Source organism: Rhinolophus hipposideros (genome assembly GCF_964194185.1).
Source record: "Rhinolophus hipposideros genome assembly, chromosome: 9".
NCBI classification, from domain to species: Eukaryota; Metazoa; Chordata; class Mammalia; order Chiroptera; family Rhinolophidae; genus Rhinolophus; species Rhinolophus hipposideros.
In genome coordinates this window covers 10,911,656-10,935,680 of record NC_138055.1, presented here as the reverse complement: position 1 = coordinate 10,935,680, position 24,025 = coordinate 10,911,656, and the positions used below count along the sequence as shown (strand labels likewise).

At 56.8% G+C, this 24,025-nt stretch overlaps 1 protein-coding gene across 3 annotated transcripts in view; it reads left to right on the top strand.

The window, feature by feature from the left end:
• Positions 1-21,497, top strand: part of TOM1 (target of myb1 membrane trafficking protein) — a 36,607-nt gene extending 15,110 nt beyond the window's left edge. For all 3 annotated transcript variants that reach the window (XM_081061485.1, XM_081061487.1, XM_081061486.1), the window contains 13 exons: positions 2,795-2,873; positions 3,819-3,968; positions 4,289-4,423; positions 4,530-4,676; positions 7,166-7,282; positions 9,579-9,712; positions 11,508-11,541; positions 11,920-12,013; positions 12,669-12,789; positions 15,204-15,279; positions 19,540-19,599; positions 20,464-20,503; positions 20,589-21,497. In XM_081061485.1, the coding sequence (XP_080917611.1) occupies positions 2,795-2,873; positions 3,819-3,968; positions 4,289-4,423; positions 4,530-4,676; positions 7,166-7,282; positions 9,579-9,712; positions 11,508-11,541; positions 11,920-12,013; positions 12,669-12,789; positions 15,204-15,279; positions 19,540-19,599; positions 20,464-20,503; positions 20,589-20,743 (1,342 nt within the window). In that variant the 3' untranslated portion in view covers positions 20,744-21,497. The remainder of the gene's footprint in view (positions 1-2,794; positions 2,874-3,818; positions 3,969-4,288; positions 4,424-4,529; positions 4,677-7,165; positions 7,283-9,578; positions 9,713-11,507; positions 11,542-11,919; positions 12,014-12,668; positions 12,790-15,203; positions 15,280-19,539; positions 19,600-20,463; positions 20,504-20,588) is intronic.
• The last annotated feature ends 2,528 nt before the right edge of the window (positions 21,498-24,025 follow it).

Sequence of the window (24,025 nt, the reverse complement as noted above, 5' to 3'; positions counted from 1 at the left end):
CCTTCTGCGTCCCATAGGCTGGAATGTGTGTTAGGGACTCCCAGCTTTCTCAGTGAGCAAGAACAGACTTTCATTTCCTTAAGATTTGAAATCAGCAGAGAGGGTTTGGGGGTCACGGGGAGGGCAGTGAAAGTGAAGCAGAACTGAGAGGCTAATCAGTTGGCCTTTGCCGAACGCTTCCAGTGCACGGTTCACGGTGTCCTTCTCGTGCCGAGGAGTCCTGCCAAGGCACTTACGTGACATGGGGGCGGCGTCACCGCCCTGGCTCCTGATCTCTGGCTAGCCCTCACTGACCAGCTACCTGTGTGACCTTGAGCCAGTGACTACCTCTCTAAGTCTTTCTCCTCAAAGGCCAAGCTCCTTTCCGGCCTTCCAGTCATGTGCGCAGGGCCCTGCAGTGAGCAGACTGGGGATGCTGGCTCCACTGGCCTTCTCAGGAAAAATCCAGGGGGGTGGGAGGGGTTGTGCTGACCACAGCCAGGGGACATGCAGCCCCACGACGCCTCTATTCTGGGAAGTCAAGATGGGCGGTTGGAGCGGGATCTCATTTCCCTCTCCTTTTTCACGGAGATGATCCCGTTGACCTGCGAGGGGTCCTCTCAGCCAGGCAGTGCTTTGCATGGAGAGGGGCAGGCGGGAAGCAGGCAGCGGGCAGGGAGCACCCGGCCCAGAGCCCCAGGGAGGCTGTGGGTTTCAGCGTCACACAGCCAAGGCCAAGCCGGGGACACAGTGGCTGCTGGCTCCTCCCAGTGTCCCTCAGCCAGGCCTCTAGACCCATGTGCTTGCCCAGGCACCAGGAGGGACGCTATACCTATGTCTGGACTCATACGCATGAGGGTGAGAGTGATGGGCAGATGGGAGGGCCACCCAGAGAAAAGGCAGGAGGCAGGAAACGTCGTGGAACCTGTGACAAGGCCTGGGTCTTCATGAACGTTGAGGCTGAAAGTCAGCGCTGGGTCCTTGGAGAGGCAAGGCCCCATCTGTCTCCCTTGTAGACTCCGGCAGGACTGGGGCTCAGACTCACTGAGGTGCATGCTGTTGCTTTAAGCACCTCCTGTTCTTCAGGCACTGTACAAGGCTCTAGGGAACCAGCAGTGAGCAGAGCAGACGTGACCCGGGCCTTTCTAAGCTTGTCGTCGAAACTTTAGTCTGTTGTCCACTCCCCCTTGGCTTGTGGCCTTCTTGGCATCCATGTTGTGCCCCTTCCTAGCAGAGTACGAGGCCCACAGGAGGCCCACAGCAGTGGCACACAAGCCAGAATTCCTGGTTTCCTATGCTGTGGCCTTTCTCTGGGCCACTCTCTAAGAGGTGGACACAGTCCTTTTGAAGCTGAAGTGGCCCCAGGTGAGCAGCCCGGCCAGGAGTGGAAACCAGCTTCCGCCAGACGAGCCCCGAGGGTGAGGAGCTGTCCCAGGGCCCTGAGTTGAAAACAGCTCCCACACTTCTAGGACTGGGTCCCTCCCCCTGCGTGTCCTCTCCATCACAGCCCCGACATGGGGTCTGTCCCCAGGAAGGCTTTCCTGCCACCTCCTCTTATGTTGGGGGACCCATGTCAGGGTTCCCGACTCTCCTGACTTGCCCTTGGTGGTCAGCACTGACAGGCAGACAGACGCCTGGTCAGATAGCAGGACAGGTGCCAGCAGCCACCTGCTGGCCTAGGATGTTGGCCCCGGCAGAGCAAGGTGTCCAATAGGTGCCACCCCTGCCCTCCAGGAGGTGCCAGTCAGTGCCCTGCGGCAGCACATGCCAGGGAGATGGAGGACTAGGAAAGCGTCGTGGGCGAGGACGTGAAAGTTGGGGGGCCACAAAGGCCTTAAAGCAAGAGCAGTCGGCCGAGGCAGCATGGATTTCACCTGGACAGGGCTGGGGGCGGGGGCAGGTGTGAGGTGTGGGGATGGCAGTAGAGTAACGACGGGACAGGGAGAGCAGGCTGTCACCAAGGCCTTCGGGCTCCCTGTGCACTTAGGTGCGTCCACCCTCCCTGCCACGTTTCAGGCCCTCGCTCCACCGCCCCCACACTCGGCGTGGCCATGTCTCAGTTCCTCCTCACCCAGGGCCCTGCCCCGAGCTTTTGCCTCCACCTTAACCACTTCCCCTGCTCTGCCAGCTGGTGCCATCTCCACCTTCATGCTCAGCTGTCATGCCACCTCCTCAGAGAAGATTTCCCTGGCCCGCTGCCCCTTCCCACCTCCACTCGCTCTTACCCGCTTATTTCCCTCATTTATGCCCATCTCCCTGGAGCGTGTGATCTTTGAAAGCAGGGCTGTGTGTCCTTGTTCTCCAGTATGTCCCCAGCACCCCGCATGGTGCCAGCACATGTGGGTACTTAAGACTTGAGTGGAAGAACGGATGGGTAGAGGAACCTGGCCAGGATGGGGCAATAGGACTCTGTGCCCACCTGTTATTGGTTCATATTAAACGTCAGTCTGTATAAGAAGCCCGTGAGGCCTGGTAAGCACGCAGATCCCCTGAGAGTTTGGTTCAGAGGGCCAGGTCAGGGCCTGGGGTTCTGCATTTTTAGCAAACACTCGCACCTCCCTCATAAGGTGTTCTGGTGCACACACATTGGGAATCCCTGCCAAGTATTCATGATCTACTGGGAGGACTTTGGTGGGGCAGGTGGTGTGGTGTGATTAGAACCTGATACACAGAAAACAGAGGGGACCCAGGGAGGATGGTTAATAAGAGCCATTCCCTTTTCCCAGAACCCCCTGATCTTAGACAAGCAGCCCCCCCATGTCAGAGAAGGGGGCCCCATGCCTCAGCCAATCCTTCCTTTCGTCCTTCTGCCCAGTCCCAAAGATGCCTTTCGAGCAATAAAGAAGAGAATTGTGGGGAATAAGAACTTCCACGAGGTGATGCTGGCTCTCACGGTGAGTGTCCTATCTGTCTGTCTGTCCGTGGACAGCCTCCATGGACAGGCACTGTGGCGCTTCTCTTCCAAGGGCTGGGAAGGAAAGGTCCGTGGGCAAAGCGCCGTCCTGTCTATACTGCTGGCAGACATGCAGTGGCAAGAAGGGCCATTTGAAAAGATGTTGTCTCCAACCTCCTGGCATGGGGAGCTGGCACACTGAGGCCCCCATCCCTCCAGAACCAGTCGTGGAGAACTCGGGCCAGAGGGGCTGCCGGGTAATATAGACACTCAGTGAACTCAAGCTTCTCAGGGGCCAGACAGCCTGGCAGGCCAAGTTGGGTTCTGAGTGGCACTTGGACGCCCTGAAAAATGTACACAAAACAAATGCCAGTGGCTGAGGACAGTCTTTGCCCACAGTAGGACAGGCCAGGTGTGAGTGGGCATCCTGGCTGTCAGGATGGGTTTGGCTGGGGAGTGGGGACGAGAGCATTCTGTCCCAGCGTCCCCCACAGCACGTTATATCCAGGTAAATGCGGCTACACTGAAAAGTGAGTTCTGCCGGGAACGGGAATAAGGAGTGGAGAGGGGAGGAGAGCACCTTTTCCTTCAGCTGCAGGATCACCATTTGATTGAAAGTTCTCTTTGGTTTCTACCCAGAGAGCCACGTCCCCTCCAGACTGTATTCAGCTCAGAAACAGCATCAGGACAGGGTTCTATGGGCACTGAGGCCACTCAGCAAGGGACCTCTCGCCAGCACACCGCCCTCTGCCCCTCCAACCCCGCTCCCCTCCACACCCCCTTCCTCCCCAGTAACAGGGCCCCATGCCCCAGCGTCGTCCCTGCTTGTCCATGTTCCAGGGTCTCATCTCAGGCGCCCTCTGGGACATAAGTGGAGTGTGAGCATGGGGGGCCTGGGCGATCCCCCTCCTCTCACTGGTGCTCACGGGCACCTCACGGCCTCCAGGTCTTGGAAACCTGCGTCAAAAACTGCGGGCACCGCTTCCACGTGCTGGTGGCCAGCCAGGACTTCGTGGAGGGCGTGCTGGTGAGGACCATCCTGCCCAAAAACAACCCGCCCACCATTGTGCATGACAAGGTGCTCAACCTCATCCAGGTGAGCGGACAGGCAGGGTGGGATGGGGGAGCTCAGTGCCAGCTTCCTTCCCTGGCAGAGAGCTCTGGGCCTGGCCAGGGAGAAAGATACCCGTGCCACTGCTGCTCGTTTTCTGTTGACTTCCATCTGCTGCTCGTTTGGGGCCACCTCCGCTGTCTGCTGACTGGACGTTCTGAGTGCGATGGGGTGGGCTGTCTGCGTGATGTAGTCGAAGGACCCGAAAGTCGGGGCCGGATCTCTGCTCTCGGGGGGCCGGTTGGGCGTTTCCAAGAGCATCCCTGAGCCGTGGTCACCGGCCGTGTCCCCTTGTTCCCTCTCAGTCCTGGGCTGACGCGTTCCGCAGCTCGCCCGACTTGACGGGTGTGGTCGCCGTGTACGAGGATCTGCGCAGGAAGGGCCTGGACTTCCCGATGACCGACCTCGATATGCTGTCGCCCATCCACACCCCCCAGAGGGTGAGGAGACGCACCGGGGCAGAGGGTGGGGGCGGCACGATGCTCACCAGAGGGGTTTCTGCAGCTATTTCCCGTCACCCCTGACTTCCAGTTGTTTGCCCTCTAGACTGTTTTCAGCTCGGAGGCACCATCTGGACAGAATTCGGTGGGCACTGACGCCAGCCACCAAGCGGACTCGAGCCTGCACACGGCCCCTCTGTCCACCCCGGCCGCTCTCTCCAGCGACACACCCATAGCACCAACTCCCGAGCAGGTAAACAAGCCTGGTTCAGAGCCACGACGGGCAGGACGGTGGTTTTGGCCCCTCCCTCACGTCATGGAGAGGCTCCTGTCATTCGTGGGGACTCCATTCAGTCCTCACAACAGCTCCACAGGTGTGTGTTATTCTTCCTGTTTGGGAGATGAGACTGAAAGGGAGAAATTCACTTGCCCAGAACCACACAACTCATCAAAGACAGAGCTGGGTGGGATTCAAGCTCAAATCAGTCTTACTCCAAGCAGGCTCTGTCCTGTGCCTAGGCTGTTCTCCACACCGTGTGCTCTGTGGAGCCCTTTGGGCAGCACCAGGTAAGGGAAGTGCCCAGAGGGTAGCCCGGCAACCATAGCAGCTCCACCTTCTCCGGATGGTGCATACGATTTCATCTGAACAGAGGTTCTGGCTAAAAACAGTTTTAAGACATCCACACAAAAAATAATTTTGAAAACCCCTTGCACTGTATGCTTCATGTGAAGCCCCAAGAAGATGTGAGGCCCATTATAAGCTTCCCAGGGCCCTGGGAGTGGCTGTGAACAATTACCTTTCTCCTGGGCAGCACCCTGGCTTAGCCCCTGTCCTTCAGTTGCTTCCTCCTAAAGCTGGAGGTGAGGTGAGCCACCTGTTGGCCCTGAGCAGTTTGTGGCATGTAGAAGCTGATCCCCTTACAAGGGCCGTCCGCAGCCAGGGTGCTCCATCATTTTAGACTTGGCTCCTGGGGTCTGGGTCAAAGCCTCGCACTGTTAGGGTGCCCACTTTTGAGGTGTTTTACACACTTCAGACCCATCACATCAGCTAAGTATAACAGCTTAGCTGCTAAAAGTGCTGGTGAGAGAGACACAGGTATGTGATGGAAACAAAAGTGAAACTTGACTTTCTAGAGTGTACCCACTGATCCTCTCGTACGGTATCGTTGGGATGTTTATAAATAAATCAACTTACCAACAGCCTTTAACACCCTAACCTATTTGAAGAGAAACTCCTGTACTTTGCTATCTTCCAGCAAATTATAAAATCACCTCCCAGAGTTACAGATATTCTTAGAAACGTGTTCCTAACTGGACAAGTAATTAAAGGTACATAAAAATTGCAAAATCACCCTGAGATCCAAAACATATCTAACTTGCTTGTAATTTTAACCACTTTGCCTGAAGTCTCGCATGTCCATGGATTAAGATTCTGATTATATCCAGTGGAAGAAGGTTCTTCCTAAACAAAACTGAGTAGTCTTTGTTTAATGTCAGAGTCCCCTTTTGTCTCCTGGGACATGTTAAGATTTTCAAACACCAGTGATGTAACTCCCAGAGTCGGTGGTAATTGGGTCCCATCTGACCTGGACACGCTGGGTTTGTGATCAGTAGTTTTTCCACTCGCTTATACCAAGAGTGTTCGTTAAATAGGCCAAATGTATCAAACGTTTTTCGAGTTTTGGAAGGTGTCAGTGGACCATCGTGGATGTACTGCCTGTGTCTGCGCTCCCACATCTTCACATGTAAAGGCTGGGGGTAATGATAGGTGCCTCATAAGGCTGTGATCAGGTTTAGTCAGCAATATACGTAAAACGCTGGGTACTTAGTAGCTGCTGTCACCGGCAGCATAGCAACACTCATTCTGAAATCAGCGAAGTCACACAATTGAGACTGAGCCTTTCCCAAGATGTGAGCCACTTACTACTAGACCCATGAGATATTCCCAATCACAGGCTTCTTCAGCCAAATGAATTTGGGGGCTTCGATGCTGATCCCTTCCTGGATCCACAGTGTACAGTGTTCACAAGGAAACTAAAGGCCCCGGGAGCCACACAGCAGGAGACACTGGCCTTCTACCACCTCACCTGTGCAACTGCAATGCCCCAGGCCAAGGCTTGGAACCTTTGGTCACTGAAAGGCTGTTAACGTCCCTTGAACAATTACTGTATCTGAGTTGCATACTCCAGCAGGGGTACTGGGACTCATCCTTGCAAGAGCTTGGGACACCAAAACATTAGGGGGCACAGACCAGGAACAAGACAAAATCCTAGGAGAGGAGAGAGGGTGAAGTCCTGTCATCCTAGGGAACAGGGTAAAATTCCATCCCCCAAGGAGGGAATCGGGTCTGCTGACTCCCTCCGCTCCCCTTGGGGGACTGCCCTCCGGGACCTCGTTAGCTGCCCTTGAACTGAGGAGGTGCTAGAGCCTTCTGGCCGTGCTTCTGGCCGTGTGATGCACTCACCCTCTGCTTCTTTCCCTTTGGCCTCTCGCTCCACCAGGCTTCCCATTTCGGACATGGTAACGGTTGGTAATGCCTCTGTGAGGGGGGCCTGTGGGACTCGGGGCAAGCCCATTACGGGCCTCTTAGTGCAGGGCTGTGCCCGGGAGCCGAGAGAGGGTGCTAGAAGGTCAGCGCCTCCCGGCACCACACACAGGGCCGGCAGCACCAGGCCCTGGCCCTGCGAGCGGCAGTGGCTCCCACCTGTGGCCTCTCTCACCACACCCAACCGTGTGTTTCAGATTGGGAAGCTGCGCAGTGAGCTGGAGATGGTGAGTGGGAATGTGAGGGTGATGTCAGAGATGCTGACGGAGCTGGTGCCCACCCAGGCAGAGCCTTCAGACCTGGAGCTGCTACAGGTGAGCACGCAGCCTCCCCCCAGGTGACTTCTTGCTCATTTGCCTACGCACGTTTTCTTCCCCACCCACACTACAATTTTCGTGCTTACTCGGAACTCCTTGGTCACCATGGGAGATGTTAAACCAGGGACCTTGCACTCCATCAGATTGGAATTCGGGGCTCTACAGCTTTCTGATTTGAACAGAGTAGCCCCTCTGCCTCAGTTTCCTCATCTGTAAGATTGCTCTAATAATCACCTTCATGGTCAAATTTGACATGAGAATTCAGTAAGGTTTTGCCCACCTTGTGCCTGGTTCAGAGTAAGCTCCCAATAAACGGTATTGAGAAAAAGCTGGAAGGTGAGACTTCCACCTTTCAGAATACGGAGCTTAGCAAGCAGGCGTGAGAGCAGTGCTGGCTTTGAAATGACAGCAGCTGAGCTCGGGAGTTGAGGCAAGTGGCAGCTGTGAATTTCACTCCTATGTGACACGCGATATTCCCACAGTCCCATCCCTAACTTGTGGGGGCAGGCATGGAACAGAGGTGCTAAGTTTGGGGAAAGGCACTACTTCCCCACACAGTCCCACCGTGGAGATCATAGAGGCTCCAAGAAAGCTGGGGGATCCTAAGGCCCAGGAGTCACCGGTCCCCTGAAGGGCCGGAGTGCTTGGTGTGGTCGTCTCATTTTGTGTCGGTCTCCCACAGGCCTCAAACTCCTTCAGAACAGGGCTGTGTTGTCCCCATTCCTGTGTCCCTGTGCCTAACCCAGCTGACAGTGTACTCGTTCAGGAGTCTTTACCTTCAGATGGGAGTGAAGCCACAGTCTCGGAGTTTAAGGAACACATGAATATGAGGATTACATGGGTGTTTATGAGAGGAGCTTGGGTGAGAGAGGAGGCAGCAGGATGGCTGTAGTGCAGTTCATCTGGAATGTCCCGAGCCAGGGCCATTGCTGGAGCCAGCAGGCAAGGTTGACACAGGGACAGCTCACATGCTTTCAGCACTTCCCATGTGCCAGGCTCTGATGTGGATGCTTGTTAAACATTCACTCACTTAATCCTCACCTTCTACCTTGAGGTAGATAACTCTTATATCCATTTTCCAGGTCAGCAGACTGAGGCAAGGAGAGGTCATGTAGTGTGCCCAGGGTCATATGGCTGGTAAGCCACAGAGCATTTGAACCCAGGGGCCTGGTTCCCACTGCTGATCTTCTGCTCTTGAGAAGGCAAGCAAGTGGGAACAAAGCCATACATGTGTTTGGTCGTGGGAAGAAGAGAAGGAAGGGCCACTTGCTGTTGAAAGTCACTCAAGCCCACCGTGCCCCTCGCGAAAGGCTCATAAGGACATCTCAGAAGAAGAAGACCTCCTCTAGGAGGGGGTAGGTAACATGTCCAAAAAAGAACCAGAATCACTCCTGGATCAGGGCCTAGTCTTAAGGATGCCTTCGGGAGAGAAGAGCTGGTGTTAGCCAGTCATCAATGCCTGGCAACTGTCTGGACCTCAAGGCCGTGACCCAGGCAGGCACCTGTCTACCTGATGGTGGGGACCCGAAAAAAGAAATGCTCAGTCTTACCAGTGAAAAACTTACAATGCTGTGGCTTTAAATTGTTTTCTTTTCCCCAAACAAATTTAACTACACAACACTTACTAATTAAAAGTCAGTCAGTGACGTGGCGACTGAATGCAGTGTGGGATCCTGGAAGAGAAAAAGGGCATTCGTGGAAAAACTGGTGAAACCTGAATAAAGTCTGTAGATTAGTTAATCGCATGTCTTAGTTTCGAGAAATGCCCGCCTAAGGAGCAGCTGGTGAAGGGTTTACAGGAACTCTCTATAGTCTTGGCGGCTTTTCTATAAATTCAAAATTATTCCAAAATAAAAGTTTTGAAAAAGAAATAAGTCGGTGAAAATTTTTGAGGCAAAAATTCAGAATTGGGGTTTGTTGGAGTCATCCTATTTATTTTTTAATATTTTGGTTACAAAAAAAACCCAGTATACCCGGAGAAGTTGACGTTCGTTTAGCCAGCCACCTGGAAGTTTCGGATGGCAGCCGGAACGTTCTTCTGAAGTCTGCACAAAGCCAAGTTCCGCCAGCAGCACTGTGTAACATGCTGGGTATCTCCTGTGTGGTGAAAGTTAGTGTTAGAAAAATTCAGAGGCTTGCTTGCAGAACCCCCAAAGCTTTTCTGTGCAGCTTGAGGTCCAGCCTGGAAACCTCTCCGTCCTCCCAGGCACACCCAGAGGCCAGAGCCCGTCCATTAGAGACGACCTCACTGAGGGTCCAGTGGCCACAGTCGTCTCCCTTCCTTCCTTGGCAGGAGCTCAACCGGACGTGCCGAGCCATGCAGCAGCGGGTCCTGGAGCTCATCCCCCGAATTGCCAATGAGCAGCTGACAGAGGAACTGCTCATCGTCAACGACAATCTCAACAACGTGTTCCTGCGTCACGAACGGTAGCCCACCTCTTCCCCCGGCGTGTGGCCAACTGCCTTCCCCTTCTCCCTTCCCTTCCCCTGTTCTAATCGCCTCTCACCAGCTGACCTTCTCGCGTCTCCTTTTCAAACACCAGGCCGGCCAGCCAGAGCCTGTGTCCCCACCTGTCTTCCTCCAGGGTGGGCGTGCATGCCCAGCCTTCTACTGCTCACATCTCCTTGCCAGTTAGCACTGCACCTGTGTCCCTGTAGCCAACCCCCAGAGATGGCAGCGGTGGTGGCTGAGAGTGTGGGCTCACAGTCAGACAGGCCTGGTCTGTCGTTGCTCGCTTCACTACTGCTTGGCTCCGGGGCCTTGGACCGCTTACTTGACTTAATTAGGGCTCATTGACTGCAGGCTACACAAAACATTTCTGGCTGACTTCAGCAGAAAAAGATTAGGAGAATAGCCTCTATTAAATGGATAGCTCTTAGAATCCAAAGAAGAGTGAAACCGTGAGGCGATCCCACAGAGCAGGAAGGACAGACCCCATGGCGGCTCTGAGGCCTTAGGGACAGAAACCGCTGGCCCACATCCCCAGGGTGTTGCCATCAATAAATGGTTCCAAACGCTGGCTCACCTTGTATCGTCCTGTTCAGGAGTCAGCTCTGCGACAGAAACTCTGATTGACTCAGCTTTGTTGTGCCTGGCAGTTGGGAGAGAGAGGGGGGCCCCTTGGTGGCAGCCCCACCAGGATCACAGGAAATGGGGCAAGAGCAGTTCCCCAGAGGAGCGCTTAGGTGCTCTTATAATCAAAGAGAGAAAGGGGTGCTGGGCCTGTAGGGATGACACGTCCCCCACACTCTCTCATATCTGTAAAACGGGGCTCGTGGTGGTACCTGCCGTGTAGGGTCACTGGAGTCCACATAGTAATGCCTGTAAAACACTGAGCACTCAGTGATCAGGACACCAGCTGTTCCAGCCTCCTCTGCCCCATGTTCATTTCATGTCTTTATCCATCAACAGACATTCTCTGAGTGATTCTAAATCAGTTGAGAGTGTGGTGGGGCTGCTGCAGGCCACCTCGGCCCCGCCTGTCCTGCTCAGTGGCCCAGTGGAACAAGAGTCCCCTCCTTGCCATTTCAGGGTGTGGGCTGTGAGGTGACTGATACCCACTGTCATCAGGCCTGGCATTTGCCTGGGGCTTTCCCGTCCACAGTTACTCAGTGTATTCACAACTGGGAGGCAGGTCCCACTGTCACCCTCTTTTTAATAGCCAGGAGACTGAAGTTCAGAAGTGATCTGATTTACCCACAGTCACAGTTAACAAGTGGCGGGGCCAAGACTCGAACAGACCCCAGACCAGGTCTCAATTTCGTCCCCACCTCCTGGCCCGTCTGAGGGAGGTCCCGTGGCTCCGTGCAGAGTAAGGATGTGTGTCTTTTGTAGGCACTTCAGAGAGACACTGGTGCACATATTAATACACAGGCATATACTGACTGAGTTTCATAAAACAGTACTTACCTTTACCGTGTGCTGTGCATTCCCATTTTCTCTCCTAGTCTATTCTTATTCATTTGCCTACTGCTAGTCATGACTAGAGTGGCCAGGTAATTGAAAATCCAAATTGGGATACTTTTGCAAGTGAAAGAGAGGTACTGTTAATTATCCCCTGGGGATAGCAGGCCTCAACCGGGGTCTGTCCAGGACAAACAAGATGTGTTGTCACCCTAACTGACCCACTGCATTGAATTTGAGCCCTGCAGTGTGAAAAGTTCTGCCTGGAGGGCCCTCTCTCAGTCTGTCTTCTTGACACCATTCTTTTTTGTCCTGCAGGTTTGAGCGGTTCAGAACTGGCCAGACTGCCAAGGTAAACTGCTTCTTTCCTGTGACTAGATGGTGCATTGCTAACAGGGAGAAAGAGAGCTGTCCTCACCTTCCTCCCCACCCCTAGGTATCCTGAACAGGATGCGCCTTCTTGTCTCGGCTCCTAGAGAAGTCCCCTTCTCACTTTTGTCACTGTCCCTTTAAGGCTCTGCTAACAGCTGATGCCCAGGGGTCTTCCCACCCTCCCAGAGGGAGCAGAGTTAGAGGCCAAGGGGAGGAAAACAAACTCCTAAATTATAGCTGCCAGGGCCCTGGTGACAGCTTCTTGGGCAGAGAATGCAGGTGCCAGAGCTTCGGACAGCAGGGAATGAGGCTGCAGGCAGGGAGGATGATGGTGGCGTCCCCCTTCCCCCGTCCCCAGGCTCTGAGTGAGGCGGAGGCGGCCGCGGACCTGATCGTCATGGGCCCTGAGTCGGCAGCCACTGGCGGCCTCTCGTCCCAGCTGGCAGGAATGAGTAAGTGTGGGGCACCCCTGCAGTTCTGCTGGTGCCTTCCTGTTACACGGTTGGAACTGGGGCACCACCAGCAGAACCTCAGCCCAGACCCCACCTCACCCCAGTGTCCCAAGCTGACTCTTGCCACAAAACACATGCCCCACAACTGCTGGGCCCTCTCCAACCTCAGAAATCCCACTGTTCTGAGATTGGCCCTCGACACTGAATTCTCCATGGCCTGACTCATCTGGGTGAGCTTGGGCAAGTCACTTGAACATCCTGTGTCCCTGTTTCCTCCTCTGTAATGGGCAAGAATGGGCTTTTTCACAAGACTGAGTCAGCTCATGCATGAACCTGGCTTAAACTAGAGCCAGGCCCAGAGTCTACTCCTAATACGTGGTAGCAAATGCAGGCGTATCACCATCCTTGGTTTTAATATTATTGACTGCCTGCTTCATGCGAAGCCCTAGGAAATAATTCCGAGAGGAAGTGACTACCCACAGTCCCTCTGCCAGCAAGTGGCCTGCCCCAGCCATGCGTCCCATCCTGTCTCCACCCCACCTGTGCTGCTTATCCAGAAGCAGCTCTGGGTCTCGGGTCTGGCAAGGAGCAGCTCGGCCAGGGTATGTACAAGGATGGCCAGGTGGACTTCTATGTGGCCTTTCTGTCCCTGCAGACCTGGGCTCCAGCAGTGTGAGGGCTGGCCTGCAGTCTCTGGAGACTTCTGGCAGGCTGGAAGACGAGTTTGACATGTTTGCGCTGACGCGGGGCAGCTCACTGGCTGACCAACGGAAAGAGTGAGTGGCCTGGCCCCACCCTGGCCCCTGCAGTTTGGATTGCTCCCTGTCAGAAGACAGCCTCTCTACAGGTCCCTGAACCTGGCTTGTTATTGGGCACACCGTGTGGGAAAGCACACAGCCCCCTGCCCACACCCGCTCATGATGGCCGAATTCCTCCCCCAAAGTCAATCCCGCATGGCCTGCAGAGCCGTGTGGCCAGGTGGCAGACTGCTGCCCGCAGGCAGGGCTGGGTGCGGGAGGATCGCCTGTAGGATGATGACCAGCTGTGGGCCAGAATCTTACATAGTCTGATGAGATGAGGAAACAGGCACGGAGAGGCTGGGTCATTTGCCCAGGTCAGGCAGCTAAGTGACTCTCTAGGTTGGGAGGCCAGGGCTGTCTGGTTCCAAAACAGTGTCTCCAGTCCAACCCAGACCCCCACTGCACTGTACACTGCACTAAGCCCTCTGGGAGGCAAGGAGGTCCCTGATAAGTCCTCAGGGGCTTGTCCAGGTGTTTCTGTTGTTCCATAGCCATCCGTAATCTCCAGAGAATTCCCTGTTGCCGCACTCGGGTCTGCCCACTCCGTACCAGAGCCAGGGTTCTGTCCTTCCATAGGGACTGTCCTTCTTCATGAAGATACTATCAGCAGTCTGGGTACATGGCCAAGTGTCCACCAGGGCCACCCCCTTGCGTCAACTGCCCATGACGGGCTCCGGTCAGGTGTGTCAGGGAAGCAGCCCCTTGCTTATGACCCCAAGGTTGAGCCGGGGGCAGCCAGGATGGATAGCCAAGGAAAACTCTGGATTAAGGGACCTTTCCAGTAGACCCCTCCCCAACCCCACCCCCCCTGGCTCCCTAGTGGTCATTTTGGTGTCTTTGGGAACTGTCAGTAGACCTCCAAAAGGCCAAAGATACCCTCTCCACGCCAGCAAATCTGGATGTCGCCCACCCAGGTCCGTGGGTTGCCCACAGCCCTGCCCCCTGGCCATAGCCAGTTCTGAGCTGTGAGTGGCATCCTTAGTCTGAGGCAGAGTGTGTACTCCCATGCCCAGGTGCTCAGGGACAGCAGCTCACGGTTGCCATGGAGTTAGGGGCACTGTGAGGCTGCAGTGCAGGCAGAAGCTGATGAGTCCGGTGGGACCTGCAGGCAGGAGGGTGGCCCGCCCGTGTGGGCCCCAGCAGGCAGCACCCCGGCCACGCTGGAGAGCCCCTGGCACCTGGCTCAGCTCAGCTCGCCAGCCTGGCTGAGGTTTGCTGTTGCAAAAAGGAGTTGTCACTCCTTCGGGGAGCAAGGCCCTGAGGGACAGAGAAAAGCACCCTCAGAGCGTGCTCTCCAGGGCCTGCGCCTGGGGAAGAGGGATGTGCATGCAGACTCCTGCCGCGCAGCACTGAGTGCTGTCCTCCAGGCGCCTGGACAGTGCGTGGGGGTGGTCAGCAGGGCCGTTTCGGGCCATGGGAACAGCACTTACAAAGGCTGGGAGGCAGGGGAGAGCATGAGACACCAGGGCGGAGCGGCTGTGCTGAGACATACCCCGTACCTTCCGGGTCATGGGTTCTCCTGCAGGCACACACCTCCGCACACACCGCTCCCCTGCGGTTGGTTTCCACCATTGCAGAAAGCACCCTGCATGGCCAGGAATGTGCCCCAGCTTGAAGTTCCTCTTTCCTTTGTTCTCCTGCCTGGCTGCCCCTCCCTTATGCTTCAGCTCAGTGTCTAGCCCTGGTCACCTGACTCCTCACCTTGCCCTGTGCCCAGGGACTCTGGAATCCTCCCAGGCCTTTTCTGTCTACCTGGTACCTGGGCCACGCCTCCTTCCCACCTGTGTGTGCCGGCTCTACCTGCGCTCGCAGGGAAGCGGGCTCCTTGTCCATCGCGCCGCTGAGACCGGGGGGCGGGGAGGTCTCCGTGGGCGAGCCGTGCAAGCTGGCACCTGACCCGGCAGTCTGCCCGTTTTCAGCAGCGGGATGGAATTTCCCATTCAAGTGCAACCTGACAGAACCACAATTTGTAAAATTACCAAATGGGGGCTGCTCAAGAAAGGGTCTGTAGATAGCAATTCTCCATGAGCATGCAGTCATTGGTGCTGTTTCTCATCCCAGGAGTTTAGCCAAATCTGGTGATACCGTAGCCACTGGTGATCTTGTTCTTTGGCCATCAACACCCTCCCTCACTCCTCCAGCCTTGCTGCTGCCTGTCACGCAGTCAAACCTGAGTGCAGTTCCCAGAGTCAGGAAGCACCCCAGCCAGGCCTGAGGGCTCAGAGCTAGAGCCTTCTGGGGGCCTGAGCCAGCCCCGCTCAGGCACAACCTGAGTTCACGGGGAATGTGGGGCCAGCTTGTCCCCAACCACGGCCTCTATCCTCACATCAGGTGGCACACCTGGTACGGCAAGGGCAGCATCTAACAGCCATGTGGCCTCTGCATTTCAGGGTAAAATACGAAGCCCCCCAAGCTACAGATGGCCTGGCTGGAGCACTGGATGCCCGACAGCAGAGCACCGGAGCGGTAAGCAGAGGGCCCCGCTGCCACCCAGGGGCCCATCTAGAAGGAAGGCGAGGGAACGCGTGCCTCCCAGTGCCCCATGTGCCAGGCACTGGCTTGGCACGTCCACTGCCTTTTCCTCGTTTTGTTCTCCAATTTCCCCTTTGTGGCTCAGGTGATTGTTCCCATTTCCGAGCTGCGAAAACAGAGAGGTTAACTCATCTGCCCAAGTTCCCACGGCGAGAGGGTTAGAGCAAGGAGTCAGCCTGAGTGTGCGACGGAGCAGAGCCCAGCAGCCAGGTTCCCAGCCAGCTCCACTTTCCAGCTATGTGTCCTGAAGCAGATAACCCGCCTGCCCAGCCCTCAGTTTCTTCATCTGTATAGTGGGGCTTATAGTAATGCCTACATTTTTATAATAGGATGCGTGAGAGGGTGTATTTAAGGTGCTTGGCACACAGTGAGAGCTCAGTCAGTATTCTACCTCGTGGCCTCTTTTAGAGACCTGTTATTTGCAGACATATGGACAGAAGGGACAAGAGAACAGAGAACAAGAGCTGCAGTATCAGCCCCTGCCCGCTCCCCGCAGTCCATTAGCCTTGCATTTCCTCCCAGCTCCTGGCCTGCCTTCCCACCTCCGACCCTACAACCACAGGGAGGCGGCACCCTGGGCATCATTTTAGTGCCATTTCATTGCTGACTGTGTATTGAGTGACAGTCACGTGTCAGCACTGAGCACGCTCTGTGGGTGACCCCTCCCCCTTGGCAAGAACGCCAGCCACAATGCTCATACCTTTGAATGTGTTTCTAGATGCCTTTCAAGCAGTGAGCATTTTTGTGCCAGGAAGTGCCCAGAGTGGCTCCTTGGGAGGTGGTTAGAAACAGCAGGACCCGGGGGTTGGAGAGGTAGGGGCAAGGAAGTAGCTGGCAGAGGAGAGGGTTGGTGACAGCACAGGCTTCTGAGGCCAGGGTGTGACTGGCCGGTGGGAGACAAAGCCTGAGGGGCAGCAGCCACCAAAGGGCCTGAGGGCAGCTGGGAGGGCTCTGGGTTTGATTTTGTGTGAGGTAGAAGCAGTGCACAGTTTTGAGCAGAGGGGGACATTTATCTGACTTTTCATTTTAGAAGGATCCAGTGTAGAAGCTGGGAGAGCAGTTAGGAGGCTGTGGAAGCCACCCAGTCTGCTGGGGTTGGGGGGAGGCAGGGGGTGTCCCAGCCAACCCCCAGTGATGTCCCCAGCATGTCAGGGGTCATTCCCAAGTCAGAACAGGGCAAGGCCGGGAACACTGGGGGCATCACAGTGACGGAATCAGGCGTCCCCTGTGTGCACTGTGTGACCTGCCACCCGCAGAGCGCACTGACGTGTCTCCGAGCGTCTCCTCATTTTTCTTCGTAAGCAGTCGCTTGTCACACCTGCGCTCTGTGCCAGGCCTGTGCTGAGCGCTCTACCTGCCCCCTTACCGAGTCGTCACACAGACCTTAAGGCGTGTTACTGCCGCCTTCACAGAGGAGCAGACAGTCCCAGGGAGAGGTTAAGTGAGACAACAGAGTAACCTCCTGAGCGTGGCACCTGGCACCTGGTGAAGTATTTCATCTTCACAGCACTGCTCTGTGGTTATGCCACGTACAGAGGAGGACACCAGGCTTAGGACTGTGAGGTAATCTGCCCAGGTCTGTCGGGCTCTGAAGCCTGACAGTGCTGGTAACAAGGTCACCAGGTGGCCTGCAAAGCTCGAAGGAGCAGACATGAACGCTCCCTGCCTCCGCTGTTCCTTCTCCAACGGCCGTCATTCTGTCCCAGACGCTCTGGAAGCCTGCGGAAAGCATTTCCCTCTCAGGCCCCTGGCCTCTGGTGGGCAGCAGTCCCAGCCAACCCCTTCCTGTTGCAGATGAGGGAGCTGTAGCCCAGAGATGGGTGTCACCTGCCCAGGGGTACACAGCAACTCAGGGGCATGACGAGCACTAGATGCCCAGTCTCCTGGCTCCCACACTGCCGTGCAGCTAGCCACAGGGAGGAAACACACTCCTCTACTGGCAGGAAAGCAGAAACTGATAAATTATGGCTCCCTCCTCTAATAAACTTGAGCGATGTCAGGGACTTCCAGCAGATCAAGGTCTGACTTGCTTAAAACTGTCGGTAATCACCTGCCGCCAAGGTGCGTACGTCTGGCTGGTGGTAAGACGCTCCCACTGAACCGTCAGAATGTGATTCCAACCAGCCAAGTACAGAATGGAATCAAGTGGCAGCCAGTGTTTGCCCCTGGTTCACAAGTCCTGTGCTGTGTGGATGTGTGTGCCAGGCCCCTTGTGGGGTCTGTCCAAGGTGGGGAGGCAGTCAGTCACAGGTGAGGGTCAGGAGACAGGACTCTTGTGTTCCTCTCCCACCAATCTGTGTTGGGGTCCTAGGGAACCTCCAGTTTGCCCCTCGATAAAACATGAGGGGACTGGGTAAGCCAGTGTGTCTAGGCCTGAGATGCCCATCAGAATCCCCTGAGAGCCAGCTGGCTGGCTAAGGGCTGCCTGCTCTGCTCTTCCGGGATTGCTCAGATCCATTCTCCAGGATCTTTTCGGAAAGGAAGGAGTAGGTTCGACCAGGTCACTCAGGGCTCTGGGGGCCCAGGGCTGTTGTCCACCCCACAGTGTGACACCTCTACTGCTTTTTGTACCCTTTCACCTGTACACACACACACACACACACACACACACACACACACACACCTAAGTAGGAGCGGGCCAGCAGACCCACTACTTCTCCCTGTTGGAGAAGGCTGCCAGCGCACCAGTGGCCCTGCCCTTCCCGCCACCCTTAGCGTGACCCTTTCTCACCCAGATGGGAGGTGGCAGTGAGAAGAGCCTCAGTGACTGGATGGTGAGACAAGGCATGGTGAGGAGGGGCTTCCTGGAGAGCTGCGGCTGCCACTGGCAGGGGTCCCATCCCAGGGGTGCTGTCAGAGGGAGTGGGACCAATAGACCCAGAGGAGAGCAAGGGCCGCTGTGAGTGCCTGGGCAGCCAAGGGCCTCCTGGGCCCAACCCAGCACTCAGTGGGGTCCCGCTCCCTCCACTCCTGATTCCGGTTCCTAACTCGGAAGCAAGGCTCAGGCAGCCCCACTGGCAGCTGAGAGGTGACGGGGTTTCACCTGGTTTGGGGCTGAGTGCTGGCAAGAGTTGAGGGCGAGAGGGAGCTTGTGGGGGCAGCCCAGAGCACTGGTGCTGCTGCTGCTACTGCCGCTGGTACTGCTGGGAAGTCAGCTCCTGCCTCTTTTCTGGGCTTTCTGCTGCCCACCGGGGGCCGCAGGTGCTGGGGACAGGGCTTGGGGACTGAAATGGCTTGTTTGGAGAAAGACCCACTCTCCACTCTTCCCCAAAGTAGCTAACCGGAAACTAGCACTTCTTGGGCATCCCCTCTGTGCCAGGCACTGTGCTAGGCTCTCTACCCATCATGTCGTTTACTCCTCACAGTAACTTGGACGGTAGGTACTGTCATTATCCTCTCTAAAGATGGCCAAAGTGAGGTTCAGAGAAGTTAAGTGACCTGCCCAGAGTCACAGTGCACTAAGGGGCTGACTCCGAAGTCTGTGCCCAGAACCTCTACTCGCCTTCTCCTGAGGAAGCGTTCAGAGAAGGCAGCCCCCAGCCCCTGTGCAGGAGCCTTTGTGGCAGAGCCCATGGCCCAGAGCAGAATGTCCCCGTGCATAACCACAGCCCCTGTCATCAGCCCGGCCTTTTCAGGTCGGCCCGGCACCTCCCTCCACTCGGCCCTTCCACCATGAAGTATGCGTCTGCAGACATGCAGGGAGACAGAATCTGGCAGCCCCTGGCCCACAGCTGGGACCCCACCCCAACCTTGGCAGCTGGCCCTCCCTGGGCTGCGTGCCCTTGAGCACCTGTGCTCAGCCCCTGCCCAGCCCTGGAGCCCCACCCCCACTCTCAGTGTGTGGGAGCCAGATGTCCATTCTTTCCTCGTGACCCTGCTCCAGCTCTTAGGAGACCCTTTCCCATCCCCTGCTTAGCCCACTGGCCCTGGATCCCCCTTGCCTACAGCCTGGCACTGTGGGCAGAATTATGGACCCCGGGAAGCTGGGCAGGAGCCATCTTGGAGGAGATGCCAGGGTCTCCACCCCCAGAAGGGGACGAGGCAGGTCCGACTGGCCCCATTTCATAAGTGAGGAGGCTCAGGGGTGCGTGAGTGCCCCAGGCCACCCGGCCCATAGACCCCTAGCTGGTGGGGCCTTGGCCTTGTCACCCAGTGTGCTGCCCTTCCCTGCCTCACCCCTTCCCTTCCTTCCAGATTCCCGTCACCCAGGCCTGCCTCATGGAGGACATCGAGCAGTGGCTGTCCACTGACGTGGTAAGTCGGGGCCACCCAGCCCAGAAGGAAAGGCTCAGGCCCACTCCTCACCCACCTGACGGGACCCCTGTTCCTCTCCTGAAGAAGTGGCTGGTCGTGGGGCAGGGTGACAAGCTTGTGGTGACAAGGGGAGCATTACTGTGGGACACCTTAGTAGCTGGAAGTGTCCCATCTGCCAGCCTACCTCCTCGCCCTGGGCGTGCCGCACCCCGTGCAGCTGCAGGCGCTTTCTCTTCCCCAAGCGTGCTGCCAGTGTGAGGTCCCACTGGGTGTCGGGCTCTCCAGAGCCCTGCTGCACACCACTGAGCTCCCTGTCCCCCGGGCGCCAAGAACCAAATACCTGGGCACTTCCAGGCCCAGAGGCTGCCCTCTGCAAGCCACTGTGAAGACCACGTTTCTGCCCACGGTCCCGCGAGGGTCCGTGTGTTTCTGTCTGGTGGCAGAGGCTTACCCCCTCCCAAGCCCCCAACTTGAGCATGCCCGGCCTCAGTCTGTGGGTGTCAGCCTTTCCACCATAGAGGTGAGTCCTTCCACCCCCCTAGACACTAGAAGGAAAAGAAGCAGCGTTCATTGAGGACCCAGTGGCATCACCCCCTGTGCTTGGCACTCTGCCTATACTAGTCCATCTTATCTTCCCGACGACCCTGTGAGTTTTACCAAGCAGAAAACCAAGGCTCTGAGAAGCCAGGCGATGACACCCAAGGCCCTTTGGCTCAGGAGTGGGTGGGGCCAAGGCTCAGGTCCCCGGCCCACGGAGCCTGAGTCCGGATTACGTGGTTCAGCAGCCTGAGCCCTGCCCCGCCGTGTGCCCCACCATGTGCCCCACCGTGCCCAGCTAACGTTTCCCTCCTTCTGCTTTCCCAGGGGAATGATGCGGAAGAGCCCAAGGGCGTCACCAGTGAAGGTAGTAAGGCCCTGCCTTGCCCACCCACCCTTATCCCCCGCTCGGGCCCCAGAGCCCACCCCCAGCCTCTTTCTTGTTCCTCTAGAATTTGACAAGTTCCTGGAAGAACGGGCCAAAGTGGCTGATCGGTTGCCCAACCTCTCTAGCCCCTCAGCTGAGGGGCCCCCGGGCCCCCCTCCTGGCACTGCCCCTCGAAAGAAGACGCAGGAGAAAGATGACGACGTGCTGTTTGCCTTATGAGTGGGGTCTGGCGCCCTGTAGCCCGAACCCCGACTGTTCCCACATCCCTCGGCTGGGGCCTCGCTCCCTGTTCAGTGTTAAAGCTGCTTTGGGGGTGACTTGTTACCCACTTCTCTCCTCCTTGAGGCTGGGCCATGCTGTTTAGGGGTGTGGGGAGGCAACCAGATAAATTGGGGGAACAGGTCAGTTCTGTGCTGGGATCCTGGCCGGTCCTGCCTCCTTCTCCACCCTAATCGACCACTACGACTTGGCTGAGACCCAGAAGGCCTGGAACAGACAGGCTGGCTGCGTGGTTGCCCCAGGGTGAGTCTCCTTGCCCTGGGTGATCCTGTCCCTGGACCCTTTCTCAGAGCCCACACTGCCAGTCAAGGAGAGGCTGGAGATTGAAGCTTCTGTTGCAGCCTCTGGTCCCTTTCCCGGCCCCTGTCTCATGGAGCCTGAAGGCTCTGGCCAGCTGTTGAGGGCAGGTAATGTGGCTCTCTGCTGAGCCGCACCCTATGCAGGTACGGAGCTGCATGTGGTGGGGGGAGGCGAAAGTTCCCCAGCCCCAGGCTGCAGGGGAGGCTTCCGGGGGTGCCTGGAGCACCTGTGGCCCCCAGTCTCCTCCACTGCCTTTTTCTCCATCCTTCCTCTTCCTACTGGGCATGGGCCCACCTACCTGTTGGTCGATCCTACTATACTGGGAGATGGTCAATCCTACTATACTGGGAGAGGTGCCTTTTGTATCCCTAATTAAAAGTAGAAAACCACCCTGGTAGCAGTGTTCAGTCTCCAGGTAGGAAACGGCTTCTTGGTCTCAGCAGTGGCAGGGACTGCTTTGGGATGGACATCAGTGGGTGGTATAGGCAGGGGCAGCAGGGCTAGGCACCCAGCAACACCTCACCAGGCGCAGGCAGGTGCAGCCCCCTTGCACCTCACACCCAGGCTCCAGCCATGACTTGCTCTGCTGGGAGGCCCCATTGCTGTCCCTCCGAGTGACGCCCCTACATGCTCAGGGCACCTTCACACTGCGGTCACCCCTCAAGCCAGTCCTGCCCTGCAACGGCGGTACCACAATCACAGGATGGGAGCAGCGTGTTGGGGAAATGCTCCTGCAGAGCGGAGAGCAGCCATCCTGTCTGAGCCTACGTGCCACGCACTGAACTAGGCCATATGTGGGCTCATGGAACCGTCACGACAGCCCTGGGCGAAGTGAAGTTACCATCTCGTCGCACAGACGCCAAGTCTGGGACTTGGTCACGTAGCTGCCCAGCCCAGGAGAAAGGACACAGATGCAGTTGTTTGTCATGTGCTGGGCACTGTCTGCCTACGTGCACTCTCCTCATTTTTCAGATGACACCAAGGCTCGGTATGGGTGACGGCACACAGTTTAAGGAGCTGGGTCATAGGTCAGGCACAGACAGGCCATCGGTTCTTATCTCACTCCTGGCATCTCAAGAGCCTCAGGTCTTGGGTACCGCCTTTTTCTACACCAGGAATCTCTGCCTGGCCCTGGAGAGTCACTGTTTGCGACATGTCAGCACCTCCTGGCCCAGCCAGTGGTGTGGTAGAAGAGAGGGAGCTGGCGTGGGGCTCAGGAGCTTGACCTGAAAGGTCAGCCCATGGAGGAGAGCAGGGGGCCCAGGGCTGCTGGAGGGGGCCCTGAGTGTCTGAGCAGCCACCGGCGCCAGTGAGGTGTGGCCTGGAGCTGGGCACACTGGAGACCGGTCCCAGCCAGCGTCCAGGTGGAGTTGGGCAAGGGTGGCAGCTTGGGGACAGGAACAATGGGACCTTAGACTTGTCCATCCCCTAAGCACGGAGGGGGGTGGGAGGCTCATAGTCTAGGCCGAACTTCAGAGCTTGCACACAAGCCAGATGCGGAGGAAGGCGACAGCTGTACCTTACGTCTGACCCATTTCCCCATCCTAACCTACTTCTGTGGGGGGAGCAGCTGTCCCACTCTCCCCTGAGCAGCCAGCCATCACCAGGAGAGGGGGGCACCCTGGGCCCTCGCCCTCCAGTCGTCCAAACTGGGTGTTACCGCCTACATCACGCATCTGTTAGCTGTGTTAGCCCTGGGCACGGGAAGCCTGCGGTCGTAACAAGGTGCTAAGCGTCTCCTAGACGTGAGGGCCAAGCTCGCTTGGTTCCTCTGTGACCACCGCTGTGCTGAGGGGGCGGAGCCTGGCCAGCCCTGCCCAGAGGCCACTCTTACTCCCAATCGGGAGGAAACCAAAGTTCGTGTGTCATGCAGTCACTTGGCTACTTCTGCCTCCACGTGGACGGCAGTACCCGCTCCATCTTACACTGCTTTCGGTCACACAGAGGTGGCCAGGTGCTGGGCGTCTGGCCCTGCTGCGTCCTCCAGTCAGCACTCCTGACAGCACATGGTTCCGAGGCCCCTTCCTGGACTCTTCTAGACTGGAGCAGCAAGCCGAATGGTGTGCTGGATTCCACCTGTGGGATGAAGGCCCCTGAAGCCCCTGGGTTTTGTGACCCTCTTGGTCATGATATGCACCGTTTTCAGCTGGTCCACGCATCCTCGCTGCGATAGGCAGCATGCGGGGGCCAGATAGGAGCTCTGGCAATAACTGCTCACTTATTCCCCACTCCCGGCTTAGCTGGCCTGCTGGACACGTGCATGCGCACACGCTTGTATTTAGTGGGGCACGCTATCCTGGTGAGCTCTGACTCAAAGATATTCCAGGCCTGACCTGGGAGACCGGGGCCCTCTCACAGGGCAGGTGAGGGACGGGCTTCTCCCCTTCCCCTGCAGCCCCCGCCCCCCGCCCTCCCGTGTCCTCCCCCTCCCCACCTACATCCAGCTGAGCTGTTGTGTGCAGTACCTGGCCTGGGCCTTTCCACACCTCACAACAGCCCTGTGGGGTCAGTGGTTTTGACCACTTACAGGTGGGGAAACTGAGGCCCAGGAAGGAAGGACTTGCCCAATCTTACACTAAGTAATGGAAGAGTGGGACCCAGTCCTTTATGCACTGCTGCCTCCCCTCCCTGTCCAACCCACACCCCACTGCCTGCCTCCCACATTCTCTCCACCAGGTGAGTGACAGCAAGGGTCTAAGCTCAGGACTCTGTCCCAGTGTTAGCAGGAAGCCCAGGGAACCTCAAGTTCATGGCTTCAGGGGCTCGTGGCCCTGTTGATGGCTGAAGTTGCCAAGTCATTCTTTCCTATGTATGATATTCCCTGAGCATCAACTATACATCATGCATGGTTGTAGGTGCTGGGAATACAGAGGTGAATGTAGCCAAGTGCCAGCCCTGGTAGGTGACAAGGAAAGAAAGGGG